The 20,549-nt window shown below is 40.1% G+C and overlaps 1 protein-coding gene across 3 annotated transcripts in view; it reads left to right on the forward strand.

Moving 5' to 3' along the window:
• EGF (epidermal growth factor) overlaps positions 1-20,549 on the forward strand; it is a 108,599-nt gene that overhangs the window by 85,170 nt on the left and 2,880 nt on the right. For all 3 annotated transcript variants that reach the window (XM_047718212.1, XM_047718213.1, XM_047718214.1), the window contains 7 exons: positions 2,574-2,690; positions 3,376-3,501; positions 6,827-6,949; positions 8,418-8,562; positions 13,299-13,463; positions 16,587-16,704; positions 19,492-19,597. In XM_047718212.1, the coding sequence (XP_047574168.1) occupies positions 2,574-2,690; positions 3,376-3,501; positions 6,827-6,949; positions 8,418-8,562; positions 13,299-13,463; positions 16,587-16,704; positions 19,492-19,597 (900 nt within the window). The remainder of the gene's footprint in view (positions 1-2,573; positions 2,691-3,375; positions 3,502-6,826; positions 6,950-8,417; positions 8,563-13,298; positions 13,464-16,586; positions 16,705-19,491; positions 19,598-20,549) is intronic.

Here is a 20,549-nt window from a genome sequence, read left to right on the forward strand (position 1 = left end):
TCTGAATTGTGTTCTAGTTTGTCTTAGTCTATAAAGTTTTAGTTCTAGTGGTGGTAGGCTAAGGGGTCATATTTGTATTTTGTAGTGAGACTTGATTTAAACAAAGTATCTATGCTAAAAACGAGTTTGAAAACTCTAGAATAGATTTTAGGTTAGGATCAATATATTCTTATTCCCCAAAGACATACAGACTGCTACGTAGCAAGTAGATCTGTCTACAACAAGGCAAAGAAATTCAATCATAAAAAGATTTCCTTGTCAAGTTTACTAAAATAATGAGTTTTTCTAAGTTCATGAATAAATGTAAAATTCTGAACATGGCCTGTTGGGTGCTAGCTGAACTAGTCCTTACACACTTCACCAGCCTCTGTGTGGGCCTTTTTGTCCTCGACTTTCTCTGGCCGGCTTCAGTCACACGGGCCTTGCCTATAACAGACAGATGCTGTGTTCCTAGCCCACAGCACTCTTTCTTCACCCATCCAAGTCCTATGTATCCTTCAGATCTCAGCTTCAGATCCCACTTAGAAAGCTTTTTCTAGTCTCCTAAGTGGGTGAGATGAGAGTTATTTCATCTCCCTTAGAACCTGGTGTTGTGGGGCGCTTGGGTGGCTCAGTGGTTTAAGGCCTCTGCCTTCGGCTCAGGTCATGATCCCAGGGTCCTAGGATCGAGCCCCGCATCAGGCTCTCTGCTCAGCGGGGAGCCTGCTTCCTCCTCTCTGCCTGCCTCTCTGCCTACTTGTGATCTCTGTCTGTCAAATAAATAAATAAAATCTTTAAAAAACAAAAAACAAAAAATGAGAACCTGGTGGTGTTTGTTGATAGTGGGTATCACACTTGTACTTCAATAACTAATCGTACAGGACAGCAGAGGCCCTGTCTGTATTCTCCATCACTGTATTTTTGGCTCATATTAGGATCTGGTGTGTGATAGGTACTTTTTAAAAAATTAATTTTAGTAGTTTAACTAATAGGCCCTGGATTCTTTTTCTAATGTCATAAGGCTAATTCTAATTCAGACTGTCATAATACTCTTCTTCTTTATCATCCTTATTTACATATGTATAAAATTTATTATTCTCAGTTTTTTTAAAATCATTTTTTCCTCAGTCCTTACAATTATCATTTGAAGTAGACTGGACAAAAAATGTCACCTGTATTTTGCAGAAGAGGGATGTGAAGCCCAGGCACTTATTCCTTCCAGAGCCAGCTTGTGTCAAAAAGAACTTTGGCTCTAGCCCATCCCCTAACCCCCAACATCATATCCAGTGCTTTTCATTATGCAAAAGCTGCCTTGGGGTTTGCAAGTTACCAAATAAATCCTGAATTATATTCTAATTTAAGGCAATTCTGCAAGTGATTTAAAATGTCTTGGGTAATTGGATCTTGTCCACCATATACTGAGCAGCCTAGTGACTTGAGAGCTAGTCTTCCAAATAAATGCCAAATCAAATGGATAATTGATTTAGTCTGAACTTATCCATCTTGAAGAGTCATGAGTGACAGGAGATGACCAAGCAAGAATGAAGGGCAAGTGTTTCCTCATGAGAAATCTCACTCAAATAGCCAAGCAAATCAAATACAATGACCTAATGTGTGCATTTACATGGGACCTGAATCCTCCTGTGATCATCTAACTTTCTTTAATTTATGGGCAAGTTTAGAGAACTTCTTTTACCTCTTCTGTATTCAGGTAAGCAAACTTACCAGTGAATAGAGAGATGATAGTTTATATCCTGCTGTGGTAGGTCAGATCCCCCCAACTCCAACTGCGGCATTTGGAGAATGATTATATACATAAGCAGTCAAAAGAAAAAAAAAATTTGCTCGTGTTTATGGCTCAACATACAGCTCTGTCCCCCGGGGCATTTGCATTTCAATGGAGTATGAAATGAAACGATCCATTTACAGCGTTTAGTTTATATGGTTCATGACTTTGTAAAAGTGCCTTGAGGTTTGCAAGTCGCTGCATAAATCTTGACAATAACCATACATTGTGTCATACATATTCTCATATATGAGACATAATTTTAGTAAATTGACAATAAATCTTTTTATTGCATCTTGTATGATTGTAATAAGTTCTTATTTATTATATCTCTGCCATTTTGGTACCCAGATCTACTTGTTAAATATTAGTCTGTGTCTTCTGGGGGCATAAGACCCCATATTGACCCCTATTGTATGTCCTAATGGTTGAGAATGTTTGAGAATGTTTGAGAATTCTCAAACAATAAAACTTTTGATATTTGAGCCTATTTACTCCTAGAAATTTTATAGTTCAAGTTTGCAAATGCTTTTTAAAAAATTATAAACAAGTTCACGCAAGGCTCTTTGAATACCAATAGATCTTTAAGACTAAAGATTTACTGAAAGCATATAAATGGGAGCATATAGCTTATGGACCCTTTAATATAGATATAGTTTAGAGGTCAACTAATTGTTTCTCTTTAGAGGTTAACCTGTCCCAGAACTCAGGAAGGAAGTGCTAGAATGTTCTGTAGAACCCAAAACATTCAAGCCCATTTTTCCTCTAAGGCCTGCAAATAATCTGATGGGATTCTTGCTCTTTGCAGACGCTGATGACTGTGGTCCTGTGGGATGCAGTTCACAGGCTCAGTGTGTTTCCGAGGGAGAAAATGCTACATGTCAATGCTTGGCAGGATTTACTGGGGATGGAAAAGTATGTTTTGGTAAGAGCAAAGGCCAATACATGTATCTGGAAAATAGGGAACCAGAAACATTCTTTCAGATAATACTGATTCAAAATCTCCAGAGGATTTACGTAATCATCAGGATTGAATAAATTAGTTGATATTAGCTAAAATGATAATGAACAGCATATCTAGAAAATATGAAACATATAGTATGTTGTTATATTATAATTACATGATATATGCAGTTGATATTAAGGAGAAAATTTCATAATTAGTTTTAGAAGCATGAATTTGAGCTTGAGTCAAATTTATAAATTCACCAGTTACAATAAGAACACAAATTTCCCCCCCTAAAAGCTGAGGTCTTAAGTTCAAGTTGAATAAATTGGTTGTGCTGGATAGGTTTCTATATTATATTGAGTGCCTTGAAATTTTAAGTTAGTGATTACTGTAAGAATCTCGGTTTTTATCATCTGCAACCCTGGCCCAATGTGATTTATTTACATACACTTAGCTAAGCAGACATCTAAACAATCTGTAAAAATTGGTTTGAACGTGAACTTTAAGACCAAGCTACAGAGTTTGCATTACATTTGCAAACAGTATCTGAAAGCGGTTGAGTGATTGGTTGTGTGAATGCTTATACTTCTGTTTTTCCCATGATTCTCATTTAATGCCAGGATTGTCTACATATTTCACTAGTCAATCGTTTTACCCGCAGATATAGATGAATGTGAGACGGGCATTACTGTTTGCCCTCCCACCTCCTCTCAGTGCGTCAATACTGAAGGTGGCTATGTCTGCCGGTGCTCAGAAGGCTACCAAGGCGATGGGATTCACTGTCTTGGTAAGAGAGCATGTGTGCCAAGGGAGAAGGCCAGAGGCAGGCCTCAGAGGATAGGGAAATGTTGTGGGTGTGGTGGGTTGAGAAAAGACAGGGTATAATATAAGTGCTACCCATGTTAACGCTCGAAGAGAAGTTACATGAGCTGTTCAAACAGACATAAGGTCGATTCTGGATGAACAGTCAAGTTTGTGCACTTGTGCTAGGATGGGACTAGTCAGCTTCAAGATGCTGTAGAGGTTGTGGGTCCCTCTGCCTTTCTCATTCTTTCTCTGGAGTTGAGTGATGCCAGTGCCCATTAATACTCCACACCTCGAGCCATCATGGCGGGAAGTAGTACAGCATTTTCGTTATCCCTGGATTTTGCAGGTGAGCCGCGGTGAACTGCAGAGCTGAGGGAGGCTTGTTGGAAGTCCCTGCTCTGGGCATAAAGGAAAGGGGGGAGTGGTTCTGTGAAAGGGCTCACGGGACAGCTCTGGATGAGTGTCAGTAGATGGGAGATGCAAGCCACTGACATTCTGATACAAGGAAGGAGTGATTAAGATGTCTTTCATAATCACCATCCTCTGCCAAGGTCTGGGTGTAGCTTCTCGGTTGGGAGCTCACTTAATGGCTGTCTCATACCATGCCAGGTGTCAGGAACATAGCAGCGCCCCACAGGTAGGGACCTGTCTGAAGCCACCCTAAACCCATGAAGTGCTTACCTGGAGTTTAACAGGGCTCTCACATGTCTCTAACAGTATTTTCTTTGCCTTCTGAAAACACGCAGATCTTTTCTGATGAGTGAACACGGTGAGGGGCAGATGACCTGATAAGAAACTGAAATGATTTCCCCACATGCCGAGGTTAAATATGAACCATCAGTCACAACTACCAAGTTTTTTTGGAGCTGGCTGGTTTAAATCAGACCTTTATCAGATTAGTTTTGGGGAGTCCACAGTCATTTGTAAATAGTCTTTTAAGCACGTAGTTGGCTGTCAGTCAAGAAAATGCCACTGCTCTAATTAATCAGGCTCATAGATAATTTAGACAAGCAGGCTTTATATTTAATTTACTTTGAAGAGGAAAGAAGGTATGCCTTTTGGATGTTTAAACTCATTAAACTCCAGATTCTGTATTACTAACCTATTTCCTTCCAGCAGTGAAAGCGCAACAGGGTATCATGGCGCAGCCTGCCTGGGGGCAAGGAGTCCTCAGGCCGCAGGGAAGAATGGGCTGATTCCTGTTCTCTCTCTCTCTCTTTCTCCCTCTCTGTGTTCCTTCCCCTCTTCCTCCCCTGCTATCTCTGCCTCACTCTCCCTCCCTCCTTCTTTCCTTCCTCCTTCCAGATTTATGTAGATAGAGTGCTTTACATTGTGCTTGGAACATAATAAATGACACATAAAAATAACAAGTTATTCTTATTCTTAGCAGTGGTTGTGTTTCTTGACCAAGAGTATACCTTTGTTCTTAGTTCTTGGAAAAGCTCTGTCTCTCAAGGTTCACAGAGATTATAGAAATTATAGAGAGAGATTACAGAAATAAAGAGATTATAGAGATTTCATAGAAATTATAGTAGGAAGTAAATGGAAAAAAAAGGACTCAATTTGAGTCATTTGGGATAGCAGTCCAATGTGACAAATATTTATTTGGCAACTATCAGTGCAGAGACATAGTGTCCGGAAGTGTGAGGAAGAGCAGAATGATGAAGGTAGTGCTTGCTTTCGAGAAGAGCAGGACCTGAAAGACAGGGAGCTGTGATAAGTGGTGAAGGGGGGTATGCATTATGAGAGAAGTAAAAACTACAGTGAAAGTTCCCAACTGGAAGAATATCTGTTTGAGATATTAAGAAAACTTCATGAAGGAAGGATCACTGTGGATGGATGTTGGAGCATGAGGAAATTTTCATTAGGCAGAAATGAGAAGGAATGGGGAGCATTCCAGGTATGAACATATGACAGGTCTATTTGGGGTATAGAGAATAGCCTACATGAGCACTAAGTATAGAGTATGTGAACTAGACGGCCTTTCTGCTGTGGTTTGGGGATGGGGGACCTGGTGTCTTTTCCTTTCCTTATAAGAACTTCAATCCTATTGGATTAGGGCCTCACTCTTATGACCTCATTTAACTTTAATTACTTCCTTGAAGGCCCCAACTCTAAATATAGTCACGCTGGGGGTTAGAGATTTGGGGGGGAGATACAATTCAGTTCATAACAGGTGGGTTGGATTACATATGTAGAAGACTAGAAGTTGAGGGTCATTAGGGTTTTATTTCTCTAGACCAACCCTATCTAATAGAACTATAATATATGTTACCTATATAATTTTAAATTTTCAAATAGCTCCATTACAAAAAGTACAAAGAAATAGGTGAAATTAATTTTTATTTTATTAAACCCAACATATCCAAGATATTAACATTTTAATATGTAACCAATATAAAAATCATTGAGATTTTTTTTAAAATTTTATTTTTTTTCAGTGATCCAAAATTCACTTTTTTTGCACTATACCATATTTTACATTCTTTCTTATTTTAGTACTAAGTCTTCAAAATCTGCTAAGTGTTTTACACTTACAGCATATGTCATTGTAGACCAGTTGCAGTTCAGGTGCTCACACACCCACACATATGTACATACAGACGGTGATGGCTACCATATTGGGCAGCTCAGCTCTGGGCAAGAGAGCGTTTGAGTCAAGGGGTGCAGTGATGGGAGATGTGCTTTAGGATGTTAATCTGGCGCCCCTGTTTAGGAGTGGAGTGGGGGGAGAGATGGTATGCAGGGAATGTGGGGAGGCTGTCTTATAGTAATGTAAAATTGAGGAGAAGAAAGATTTAAATGTTAGGCTGGTGTTAATTGAGAAAGAAAATAGTAATATTTGGGAAAGAAAGGATTGACTTAATTTATGTTTGTGCAGAAAAAAAGCAGAAATGCTCTAAATGTCTATCAATGACTGGATGTCTATTGGCAAAAGTTAAGAATGAATCTTCAGGATCTTATTTTCTAAATGTTTGCCTAGAGCTGGTTTACCAATCTCCAACCTTCCCACTGAAAGGCATGTTGGGATGTCTCCTTTCCTCCCGAGCACTGAGAAAGCATTCAGCCTTATTTCAGGAGTTTAGAACACCTGAATGGGCAGGCAGCTGAGGGACCCACTTCATCCTTGTGTCCATCATTCATAATATAATTTTTTAATAAAAAAATACAGAGGGTCTGAGAGTGTGCAGCAAGGGAGAGGTTGAAGCTGCTCCCTTCCCACTATGTTGGCTTTTCCAGTAGTATAAACCTTTGTCCTCCTCTGAACCTCACTTTTCTCTTCCCTACTCCCTTGTTTCTGGCAGATATTAACGAATGCCAATTGGGCAGGCACACCTGTGGGGAAAATGCCACCTGTACAAATACAGAGGGAAACTACACCTGCACGTGTGCTGGCAGCCTGTCTGAACCTGGGCGGATATGCACTGGTAGGTTGGTGGGTGGTCCAGGGCCAAGGAAGGGACTTAATTCTGGAAAATTCTATACCCCAATGTATTTGCTCTGAAGAGTCTAGAAATTATTCGATTCAACCACGCTGGTGAGTTTACGTTCCTGATTAGGGGGATGCTGAGCTTGGGAATGTGAAGTAGTCCAAGTTTTCTTAATTTAATAACATCTGGAAGAAATTCCTTTCTTATTACTTACTATTCAAAAGGTGGGAATGCAGGTGGTTCTCTGTAACTATGAGACCAATGTCTTAATTTGTGATATTGATTTCTGGGGCTGCTGGAAAAACTTTGCAGGTCAAGTCAGGTCAGGAAAGATGTCTGGACCCTTAGCATTTTGAATCACTTTTGAAGCTTTTCAAATATTACCTTAAAACATTAGTATTTCTTGATCTGAATTAGAACTTCAGCTCTTTTTTTTTTTTTTAAATGTTAATGGTCAACTTCTGCTTTCTTGAGGCTCTCCCCAAATGGCAGTATCTTCTCACAACCTGTACCCTAGAAGGGGAGCTGGCTTCACCTCAACCCTAGAAACCAGGATCGGGGTCTCTTTCACCACCACTCCCAGAAATTTACCTGTCTCTGCTTTGCAAGCACAAAACATCTTAAGAAAGGAAATTTCAGGACTTACTTGGGTCTCTTTTTTTTAACACATTATTTTTCTCAGATAATTTGCTCTTCTTAAAGGTATTGAGAGACTGCTAATATTTATATAGTCAGCTACACACCCTAATGATTTCCTTTTAAAGAGAAGACAACCATTCAATAAAAGGGACTTCACGGGATGCCTGGGTGGCTCAGTGGGTTAAGCCTTTGCCTTCAGCTTGGGTCATGGTCTCAGGATACTGGGATTGAGTCCCACATTAGGTTCCCTGCTAAGCGGGGAGCCTGCTTCCCCCTCTCTCTCTGCCAGATGCTCTGCCTATTTGTGATCTCTGTCTGTCAAATAAATAAATAAAATCTTTTAAAAAAGTAAAATAAAATAAAAGGGACTTCGCCATTTTGACATTCTCTCTGTTACGGTAAAGTTTCTATTCTGTCAGACTTACCAGTCTGGTCTTTGAGGGCTCCTCTGATATTTACATCATTTTTAGAAGAAAGCATTGTGTGGGAGAAATTTTTGAGGCTTCCAGGATAGAGGGGGTAAGTGACTAGTCACTGGTAAAAGACCAGTGACTTGGGATTCATGCAGTCATTTAGAATTGACTGTTTCCTCGCTTGCCTCCAATATGCTCTCTGTCAGATAATACTGAAACTGAAGAAAGAATGGCTGGCTTCATGGTGAATGACGTGAAGTCTGGTTAGGAAAATAAAAACTGGAGTTGCTTCTGAGTTCTTGTCACTAAAAGATACTAGATCACAAATTGTTCACAGAGACTAGTTCTGAATATTGATCCCTGGAAGACCTAATCGTTTCAGAACGTGAAAGTAATGTCTTTGATTCTTGTAGACTCTACTCCCCCTTCTCATCTCATGGAGGACGGCCACCATTCTGTGAGAAATGGTTTCCGGGAATGCCCCTCATCCTATGACGGCTACTGCCTCCATAATGGTGTGTGTATGTACATTGAAGCAGTTGACAGATACGCATGCAAGTAAGTCAAGCTGTCTTTGTGACAGCACAGAGATATGGGACTGAAGTCCATAACTTTTAGGTAATTTATAAAATTCATATCAAGGAGATTTTTTCTATAATTGGGTTTTTGCTAGGGAAAAACATATAAACACACGTATATAAATTGTGTGTGTTTGTGTGTGTGTGTGTGTACATACTGCACCCTCCTTGCATATATAAATAAACATTTAAAGAATTGGCGATTTTCCCTCTTACTTAACTTGGTGTTGCTACTGGTACAGTCTGGGACTGAAACCTCTCGTTATGGCTGAAAACTTAGGTTTGTGAAAGAATTCCTTGAAACTTGGATTTATTTCCTGCCGCATGTGTGGACAACACCCACAATATGTTTCTGAATTTACAAAAAGGTTATATATACACGTTGGACTTCTTACCCTCAACTTTTGAAACTGGAAAAAAATTATTTTTCTTCAGTTTCTAATAGTTGCTGTTTACACTTCTGTTGCTTAGTAACAATTGCTGGAAGTGGCCCCTGCTTCTGTTTGTTCCTTTTTTGTCCCCATGACAGTTTCACAGTGGGCACCGTCAACTGAAAAGTAGATTTGAAGGTGACCTGAAATTGTAGGTCCTCCCACCATCCTTACTCAGAAAACACTTCCCTGGAAGCAATATCTAGTTCTGCATCAAATTTTACTTTTAGTGGATTTCATGTTTTCAAGTCAATCAGAGGGAACTGGTAGGTCCTGAAGAATAAATGCGTCCCCTGTGGCTAGACTACTGACTCACTGATAATTTCTTCTGCCTGAGGAAGAAGTGATAAAATATTCTGATCCTCATGAATAGAAGCTATAAGCTTAAAGGCTTTTATTATTTTATGAATAATAATCAGCAGAAACATAGTCTAAATTGTTAGAAGAACAAGTTGTATTCTGTGACAAAGTGAATGGCCTTGCATTATAAATCATGTCAGCCAGACAAAAGTGATGAAAAATGCTCATGACTGTTAGTGAAACTGACTTAAATCTCATAGAATTCTACCCTCATGTTTATATTTGCATGCTGTAATTTCCCACCCTAAGATAAATCCAATCTTCACAATAGTTGTCCTTGATTTTGATAATAAGAATCAATTTTTTTCATGTTCATGGTTCCTTATTATCCAAAATAATGAAATTATGAAGATAAATGTCCTACTTTATTAGATTGTGATTTGTTTTTATCTATGATACTTAAACTTTAGATTATAAGAGACATTACAATAGTGTGAAGGGTACTTCACAATTATTATGAATTGCATTTAGTAGATTATTTTCACTTGACCTGATAACATCGATTCATTAAATGATTTATGAACTCTTTAGTACACTGCTTTTCTTTCTGTCATTAAATCCTGATGAAAATATCTTATTCCCTGATAATGTTTTAAACATGAGTTGCTACAAAATGACAATTAAACTAGAGATAACACTCATATTTAAGGATCTTTAATAAAAAGCAATATTTAAAATATCACCAGAGGTCCCATTAGTCTAGGTCATAACTTTGTTTTTGAATTTTACATTTAATAAAAATGTGGTTTAATCAGACATCCAATGCTTTCCTCCTTTTGCCTCAATGACTTCACCTTGTATTTTTAAAATTCTATCGTGACGCATCTCTAGGAATGCTCACCAGCTCTAACTTTTATTAGAAACACTTGATCGGTATCATTCTGCAGAGTGCTCTCAATACTGTGAGAAGGTTTATAAAGGGCTGCTCTTCTTTCTTTGCTTGAAGGCATTGGAAGCCCCCCCCCCCCCAATACAGAGATCCCCTGGCTGTCTGGGGTGCAGAGAATGTGAGAACTGAAGTCCCCATGCCCCACATCTTCCTCAAAGGTTCCCTGGCCCTGACATTCTCAGAAGACCAAACCTCCTGAGCTAGCAGGAGATCCTTATTCATTCTGGTTTGGCTTTGAACCAGCCCACACACTTCTGGCCAGGTCTTCTTGAGGCCAAGCGGCCCCAACACCAGTGCTGTGAAAGGTTGCATGAGAAAAGAGTTGTGTGGCCAAATCAGTCTGAGAAATGTTATATACTCTAGCCCTCAGTTCTTGATCACAGCACACCGCAATGTGGAGTCTTGTTGACCTTCCTTCAGAATTTCTTGAAATTATTTGACCAACTAAACTCAGATTTGAATAATTTATCGGAATAAATAAACCCAGAAATCTTTTGCTTGGTTTAACCGAAGTAGTTGATAACCCAAAGAACTAGCAGGGAGGACCCATCTATGTGAAATGCTGGCTGACTGGTTTGGGCCATGTATGGCTCAGAGAGACCCTGATACTACAGCTTACTTTTGCTCCCCAGGACTCTTGCACATGTGACTGACATATTCCTCGAGACCCTAAAGTCTCTGAGATTAATATCCAACAGGTTACAAGTGGCTGCTAGGCATTGATAATAAATGACTATAACCAAAGATGCTAGAATTAAAGCAGTATCCAGAAAAGCCTGGAATAACTTGATGGTCCTTTTATACTTCCTACACTCAGATCCTGTCATCTCTTTCATGATGTGTTCTAGAAGAATAGCTTTTCAGAGGTGCTTAGAGCTTAAAACCCTTTTTGGAAGTAGCCCGATGTAGTAGAAAGAACACAGGCTTTGAAATCAGAAAACCATTTGGATCAAACCTGCCATTCACTGGCTAAGAGCAAAAAGACAAAAAATAGCAAGTATTGGAAAGGATGTGGAGAAAAAGGAGCCCTCACACACTGTTGGTGGAAAGATAAATTGGTATAGCCACTGTGGAAAACTGTATGGAATTTCCTCAAAAAGTTAAAAATATAAATACCATATGATCCAGTAATTCTATTGGGTATTTACCCAAAGAAAAGGAAAACACTAATTCAAAAAGATAGGTACACCTCTGTGTCTATTGCAGAATTATTTACAATAGCATCAGTATAGAAATAACTGAAGTGTCCATTGATACGTGAATTGATAAGGAAGATGTGTGTGTGTGTGTGTGTGTGTGTGTGTGTGTATGTGTGTGTTGGAATATTGTGCAGCTACAAAAAAAGGATGAGATGTGCCATTTGAGACAACATGGATGGACCTAGAATGTATTATGCTAAGTGAAATAAGTCAGACTGAGACGGACAAATACCATATAATTTCACTCCTATATGGAATCTTAAAAAATGAATAAACAAAAAAGAGGCAGAATCAGACCTGTAAATACAGAAAACAAACTGATGGGTGGGAAGGGGGGCGGGTGGAATGGGTGAATGGGAGTAGGAGATACAGTCTTTTAGTTATGGAATGAATAAGTCACAGGAATAAAAGGCATAGCATAAGGGGTAGCGTCAGTGATACTGTAATAGTGATATGTGGGGACAGATGGCAGCTACACTTGTTGTGAGCAGAGCAGAATGCATAAACTTGTCACACTGTTATATTGTACTCCTGAAACTGATATAACATTGTGTGTCAGCTATATTCAACCAACCAACGAACCAACCAACCAACCAAATCGTTGCCATTCATCAGCTGTATGACCTGGTACAAATTACTTAACTCCTTTGAGCCTTACTTTTCTCATCTGTAAAATGGGAATCTGCTACTGAAAGGAAAATGGGTAAAAATGCCTAACACAGAGTTGGATACAAAGAATGCTTAACAAACGCTAGTTTCTTCTTCTCTCCTAAAGTGACTTTCCAGTGCTCTTATGACCAACTCAAGGTAGAACTGGGACTAGGACTGAGATCTTCTGCAGCTTTATCTCATGCTTTTTCCCTTACTGTCTCTTCCCACTGTGGGGACCTGTATCCATTCCCTGGGCATTCATTCCTCCGGGACCTTTTGCAATGAGGTGCGGATAGAGGTCGAGCCAGGGCTGAACTGGGAGGAAATTCCTAACAAGTGAGCAGCTCAAAATACTTAAGAGGGTATTTTTGAAGTTTATGCTCCTGTGAAGAGTAATAGAATGCAATTGTACCCGAGCTCCCATAATTTCTGGAAGTATATGTTCCCAGTAGATGGCAGCATTGTTTCATTTACTTTTATCTATGCGGTCACAGCGCATGGTGGTGGCTGGTGATGCTAGTTATGGTTTCGCTCATGAAACACCATGAAAGCCCCTTTTCTTCCATTTAGTTTTTTCTCCTTTGAAGGAAGTATTCAAACATTCATGGGTCGCCACTGAGACCTTTTCCCTTGGGCCAGTGGTGATTTTTTTTTTTTTTTTTTTTTTTTTTTTTCCCTAAAGAAAAGGGTTTCCTTGGCTGATGTGGCTGTCCTTCCTGTTCAGAGACTGCATACTCCTTTACAAGCCTGGTCGCAAGTGAGGGACTCTGCCTTCAAATTCTTCCTTCCTTTGACCTATACTCTCTGCAGTCTGGCCAAACATTTGTTCAAAAACTCTCTTGGCTCTTAGGGCAGAGTTGCTTTGTGTTGGTCTTAAAGGTAGCTCCTCAGGATTTTAGCCTAACAGAAGCTGATCTTTAATCAATGTTCTGCAATGCCTTATAAAGGCGGGATGCAAATAATTCCTCATCAATCCCAGGGCAAACAGACCAAAGGGGGAAGTCCATGCTGCATTAACTTGTAAATCAGAGTGCTTTCAGCTGACCCCTGATGGATTTTCCATATGCTTCCAAAGAGCTGAGTCTGGAAATGCAGAGGTTGAAAGACAGCAGGATATGGAATCTAAAAATACATAAGCGTTTTTGGCCAGGGCTTAGCGCTGACCTCTGTTTGTGTGTTGTTACAGCTGTGTCTTCGGCTACGTCGGGGAGCGCTGTCAGCACCGAGACTTGAGATGGGAACTGCGCCACGCTGGCCAGGGGAGGCAGCGGCAAGTCACCGTGGTGGCCGTCTGCGTGGTGGCGCTCATCCTGCTGCTGCTGCTGGGGCTCTGGGGGGCTCACTGCTACAGGTGACTTTGTCTTTCCCTTGGCATTTTCAACCTCTCTCTACCACCTCCCAAGGGAACGCCTGCTTCCTTGAGATGAACTTCTACACACTTGCTACATTTGTTTAAAGAGGGGAATAACAGTGAAGGAAAACAAGCAATGGCTAAGGATTTCACTGCTCTGAAGCCTCAGTGGTTTTGCTTTTCCTTGTTTGGGTCTGGTCTTTGTCAGTATATCTACATCGTTTATTTTTTTATTTCTTTTTTAAGTGATGTTATTTATTCATTTATTTTTTGACAGAGAGAGAGGGAACACAAGCAGGGGGTGGGAGAGGGAGAAGCAGGCTTCCTGCTGAGCAGGGAGCCAGATGCAGGGCTCCATCCCAGGACCCAGGGATCATGACCAGAACGGAAGACAGACACTGACTGAGCCACTCAGGCACCCCTATGGGGTTGTTACTGAGCATAATGCATTTTTGTATTCTACCTTTTTTTCTCATATGCATCACCTGCTTCCCCCCATAGGCTGGGTAAGTAATTTTGCGTGGCTGCCTTCCACTCAGTTGATTTACCACAAAGTATTAACTCCTGTTCAAAGAATCATTACTTTCTCTCTCTTGAGGTTTGTGTTTTCAGTAATTTCAAGGTAAAAGTTAAAAACTGTGGAGCAAAAATAGTTATACATTTAATTAAAAGATAATACTACATGAAGGTGAAGGGATCATTTTCCATTTTCTTGCAAAGAACTTCATCTTTTCCTATGGTTTTACGTGCTGTTAGAGTTTGTACTGTACAAAATTATTGAGTCATAACACGTTTGGGCAGAGGGGAACTTTGTAGAATTACCTAATTCAGTCTCATCATTTTAATCTTGAAGAACCTATGACCTACTTAACCTATGGCACTAATTCTCTGGAATTGTAGGGAAGACCTACACCACCATCTGCAGATGAAAATCAACCACATTTGCCAGGGCTACCCAACCACTCAGGTGGCAAATGGCATGTATTATGGAGAGTTTCAGCACTTGATCCAAGATGTGCTTCTCTGAGATCCTGCTATATCCTAGCATTGTGGTTAAGAGCATGAGCTCTAGAATCAGACCACACAGGGACAAGTCCCAATCATGCTTAAGTAACACCAGGCGTGTTATTTAACCTTTGTATTCATTAATTTCCTTTGCTATAAAACGGGAACAAAAAACTGTACTTACCTCGACTTACTGTAAAACTAATTGAGTTAATTTAAGTAAGAGTTCAGCGTAGAACTGGCAAATGGGACTTAATGAACACTGTGTTATCATGATGATGACTTTCTATGAGCGGTCCTGTTTCCCTCCAAGACTGACATGTTCTAAACCATTTTACACCTTGAGAGACAAGGTTCTCAAGCACAAACTTGAGATTTTAAATTCAGAGGTCCAACAGTAACCATTTCACTTTTTAGCCCGGTATTGGATTTGTAGGAAGAATATTAAGTAACCAGGATTTATCCCATTGAACAAAATGCCAAAAGAAAAGTAGATACTTGGCAAATAGTGTAGAAAAAATGGAAACAAGAAAGTCAAGTTCATGTATACCATAATTATTAAGTACTTTTTCTTATTTTGTGGGTTATTACATAGTAAATAAGTTTTATGTTCTGTTGTTGTTCTTCAGAGCTCTGGATTGAAAGCTCTTGTCAGTTTGCTGTCTTTTTGGACTTGGAATTCAAAGACCAGCTTAGTGGGTTAGTGTAGACTTTATATACAAATCAGAACAAGTTTAGCTTCTGATCCCTGTATGTCTAAAATCAAAAGTGATAAGAACTATTTCTTCAAAAAAAAAAACAACAAAAAACAAAAAACTCATCAGCACTCTTTCCTGCTTATCCCCCTGCAAATTTTCAGCTATGTGTTTGACTGCATTCAAGCACTTTTATGTGTTCATTCTGAGAAGATCAAATTAAAATAGCTAGTTTAAATATTGCCATGTCACTAAAGTATACCAATAAATATAGCTCTAGCCTTGAGTGTTGTTAGGTGTGTTGAACGATTTTCTTTAAAAAGTTCGAATCAGTTATTTCCTCCTTTTGTAGCACTCCTTGCCTGTCTTGGCCAGACTGAGCATTTGACACTCTTTGTCTTGTGTATCTTTCAAGATTGTGTAATGAAGTAGTTTTTAAAATGTTATAATATTATTACTTCAAAGAGTTTGATTTCTTGGAAGGACCCACTTGTAAGAAAATCCACAGGAAGTGTTCTGTCTCAAACTATAGCTTTGTTATTTTGCAACTTGGAACTGTTTTTATTAGCCACTTGATTGAATATTTTCCTCGATGCCTTTGATTAAGAACAGTAACAACACATACTCTCTCAGCATCCACTTGCAAAGAAATCACAGTTCCTTAGAATGGTTTTCATAGCAGTGCTTACCTTCCTTACTACTGTTGGTCAGATGTCCTGGCAGGCCTATATGTCAGAGAGTCACATTCCCTTAGCTGTCACCTGTCCAACATAGCAGCACTGACTTAGCTGCTACCTGCCCAAGACAGCCGCACTGTTTTAGGAATCTTGAGGCTGGCTAGTGGTCTTCACCACCATACTTACTTCATTGCCTTCCGTTAATTGGCTGCTCAATACATTATGTACCCGCCTCTCCCTCTAGAGACTACAGCTCTGGGGACAGGGACCCCGGCTTCATATTACATCTCCCTCCCTTTACTCCCCTTTCCCTCAATGCATGACACCATAACCTCTATAGACTTTGTGCTTCGTGTTTGTCAAACAAATAAGTATTTATAAAGCTATATTTGGAGGCAAGAGACCTATTCTACTTCCTAGCTTGGCAACATGAGATAGTATTCTCTTGGGTCCTCCTCTCTGTGTGTTCTTGTGTCTGATGCCTTTGAGTAGGAGAGGGCACCAAATTAGTGGGAGGAGCCCAGGCATCTCACAGAACCTTAGAAAAAGTGAAGTATCTGGAAAGTTCTGCAGAAAAGAATGCTTAGAAAACCCAAAGTTGTGCTCCTAGTTTTCTTGATATTTCTCTCTCAAGCATTTTAAGTACCTACATTTCAGTAGCAAAAGCAGTTGTCCTTGACCATCACTGAGTGGGCTACTGGTTGTGTTTTGTTTTGAAATTGTCTCACATTTTGGCTTTATTGCAGGACTAAGAAGCTGCCATCAAAAAATTTAAAGAATCCTTATGAAGAGTCGAGCAGAGAAGGTAGCAGTAGCAGGCCTACAGACAGCCAGGCTAGGATGGCCTCCTGTCCCCAGCCTTGGGTAATGTGACCAAAGTACATGAAGCAAAAAATTGACTTCATATGGACACCAGTTCATTTTTTCTCATTATTTTTTTTCCATCCTGTAGTTTCTTCTTATAATTTCCATTTTTATGGGTTATGTGAAAAGTCTTTCCCAATTTTTAGGTAGTCTCTTTCAAATGGATGACTTAAAAGCCCAAGATTATGTTCTATCTTTCTTTCCGTTTTCTTCCCCTTGTGATTTCTCCTATAGCTGTTTGTTTGTTCATTAATTTATTTTATTGAAATACAGTAGATGCTCTAATTTTCTTAAGATTTCTTTTCTTCACATACATTTTAAATGTCTAAATTTCAGCAGCAAATAGTTGCCAGATGTAGCAAATAAAAATACAGGATGCCTAGTTAAATTCATACTTTCAGTGAAGGCTGAAATTTAAATTCAAATTTAACTGGGTGTCTTGTATTTTATCTGGCAAACCTATACATTTGCCAAAAAGCACAGTGATTGGGAAGTTCAAAATGCTTCATAAATTACCCACTTCAGTAACTGATCTTGAAACCGAATAGGGCTAGCTCGAGCTAGGCTAAGCTCCCTTGAAACTGTTGGGATTTCCATTTCCAGACACCTGTCAGGGACAACTTGAGTGGTTCAGTGCATGCCGCTGGTATTATGTGCGGCATGTATTGCACAAGAGGCTGGAATATATGGCAGATCCATGGGGATTGAAACCTGTGGGCTAATAGGGAAAAGGTTCTTAGGGAGCTGTTTTGGAGGGACAGAGGCAGTGTTTGTCTCCTTCCCACACCACTTCCCCTCCCCCACCCCCGCCTGCACTCACTGTGCTTTCCCAGAGAGTAGCTGCCCCAGGGCCATGCTTCTGCCTAGCAGGTCATCCCTGATCCCACCTCTTGTAGGCATCAGCGTATACTTGTTTTCTGGCTGAAACTTAAACTACAAAAACTTAAAATACAAAAATCAAATAAGAAATGTGAAGTCTAGCCTGACCCTCCTCTTCATTGGCCATCTTAATCTTCAGCAAGTCACTGTTTCTTCTTCAGGACAATGAAGGGTTTGGATTACAGGACATCTGAGATCCCTTCTGTATCTTTGGATCCCCTAAATGTGTGCTCCTGGATGGACTTACCTAAAGAATGTCCTCAGTTCTTTGAGCCCTCATGACTGTGGACTTCTACATGACCTATACTGCACCTATCGGCCGATAGGGTGTTTCATTCAGGTTTTGAGTAGCAAGTTTAATTCATGGTATTGAAATCATGGAAAGGAGGGAGAAACAATCTGTATCTAGTTTTTAAAAAACCAAAAACAGTTGCCACTGTCATTAGCAGCTTGTTGGCTCAGAGCTGTGGCAGAAGGCCTCGGGCTGCTGAGCTCAGTCCCCCTAGCCATCATAATGGTCCACCGTAACTGTCATCCACATAAGCTGCTACTGCAGATACCAGTGGGAGTGGGAGACAGCCAAGCATCTGAACCAGCAGGAGAAGCAGCAGAACCAAATCTGGTTCCATCAGCTGCCTTCCCCATCTCAGCCTAGGATTCTAGGACCTCGGTTCTTCTGGCAGAAAAACATGTGGCTGGAAAATTTGCAGTGCAGAGGGCTGGATTTTGACTTTAGTCAGAAATAATGGGTATGTGCCCTGAAACAGTGGATTGTGTATTGATTTGGCAATATGTTGCTGCAGGGAGGCCACTAAGGGAGAGAAAGCAGTGAAGGATAATTAGCATTGTGGAAAATAAGAAAATGAAAACACATGTTCATGGGATTCGCCAACATTTCTCTTCCTAATTGACTCCAGTCGTTATTCTTCCTATACTTTTCTCAAAGAGAAATATGAGCAGGGAGGTTTTTTTTTCTTTTTCTTTTTCTATTCCATTTTTCTTATTGTACTTCTGAGTTATAGGCTCCTCCTGGGGAGGGGCCATCTCTGAACCAACAGAGAGCATGATCAGCAAAATCTTGGGGCAACCCCTCTGCTGGGTTACTGATTGGTGAGGAAGGACTTTGCAAATTGCACTCTTTGTCCAAGGGCATGAGTTAACTTATAGCATTGATCTATTTTTTTTATTGGTCTATTTTAATATCAAATCTATCTAGTGTGAGTGAGAGCCAGTGAACTCTGGTCAGCCTGCATTGCAAGTGCCCAAACAATTGCAGGTAGTACAATAAGGACAAAAATAATTAATTTTTTGACCAAAGAGAATTGCTGAATCTTTCTGGGCCTGCCTTTTAGAATTCTTGTTTCCAAGGTGTTCAACTATGAAAAAGCATTTTGAGGATCCCTGCAAATAGTAGTTCTGCTATTAGTTATTATGACCCATTAAGAACCCCAAATTTACCAAGAACTTGGTAGCATGCTTAAATGAACTTCATTAACTAAACACACACACATATTTGAAAAGTTGGAGCATATACATATATGAGATCTTATTTGTCTGGCCTTGGGGCAATGCTTAGAATTAGGGAATCTAAGGGATTCTTGGAATGCTTAAAGTAAAATGGTGTTATTGTTGGGATCCATGACCCAAAAGTTGGGATTCTAGAATTAGAATAGATTCTCCAGTTAAGTATTGATAGTGCCCATTTGCCTTTATCAACATAAGGCTCCTAATTGAAAACAGAATCTTTCATTAGGAAGAGAGAGAAATTTGACAGGGCCTTCCTTTCAGCTTTCACCTTCCATACAATGAACATAATGAAGCTATAAACTTTGGTTCCATGTATGTTGAGATCATTGATGAATTATAGCAATGTCCTCTCTCTCCTTCCCTCCCTTGTGTTCTCTGCAGTTTGTGGTGATAAAGGAACACCAAAATCTCAGGAATGGAAGTCAACCCGTGACCCTCAAGGATGGTGAGGCGGCAGATGTTAGCCAGTTCTCCTCTCTGGAGCCAGGTGAGTGGCTGTCTTTATCTGGATCCTGAATGTTTTTCCAAGTCTCACGGAAGTGCAGACATAATAGTTAAACTATGTATGAGCTATGCGAGTGGCTGGGCTGTATTGAAATGCCTCAGAGCCTTGGAGAGATGCATTTGGATTGAATTCTTATTGTGCACGAAGTGACCTTGTTTCCTCAAAAATCTGGTTGCACAGCAGTCTGCTAGGTCACTTTGGGCAAGCACACAATGAGTGACTCTTTCTTTTGAATTCGGTGGGGTTTTGTGGTCAGTCTTTGGGATCTGTATTGGTAGCTGTAGGTATAGTTCTGGTGAAATTGTAAATGGCTTTAAGAAAATGTGTTCCATGTTCTAGTAGGAAGGTTCCTGTGAATTTAAGTTGATCTAGGGGTCCTCCTGGGGATTTGGGAGTTTTCACATCTTATCAGGGGCTAGCCCTCAGCCAGATGCCTGAGTCATCTGTGAAGTCCATGCAGGCTACTGGGAGAGGGTCCATAAAATCATCCCGGGTTCTCAGGCTGCTCTGGGACTCAATCTGCCTCAGGTGGAATTGGAATTAGATACTTTTTTTTTTTTTAAAGATTTTATTTATTTATTTATTTATTTATTTAGATTTTATTTATTTATTTGACAGAGAGAGATCACAAGCAGACAGAGAGGCAGGCAGAGAGAGAGAGAGAGAGAGGGAAGCAGGCTCCCTGCTGAGCAGAGAGCCCGATGCGGGACTCGATCCCAGGACCCCGAGATCATGACCTGAGCCGAAGGCAGCGGCTTAACCCACTGAGCCACCCAGGCGCCCCGGAATTAGATACTTTTCAACATAATACTTTTGCCAAGAGTTGCACGATGATGATAAACATCTTGGGCATGGGGCTCAAATGTCAGTTTTATTTCATAACTCAGAGGACAAAGTTGAACACGTTTTGAATTATAAGCTGTTAGAAAGTTTT

This window comes from Lutra lutra, chromosome 2 (assembly GCF_902655055.1).
Source record: "Lutra lutra chromosome 2, mLutLut1.2, whole genome shotgun sequence".
Taxonomy (NCBI): Eukaryota; Metazoa; Chordata; class Mammalia; order Carnivora; family Mustelidae; genus Lutra; species Lutra lutra.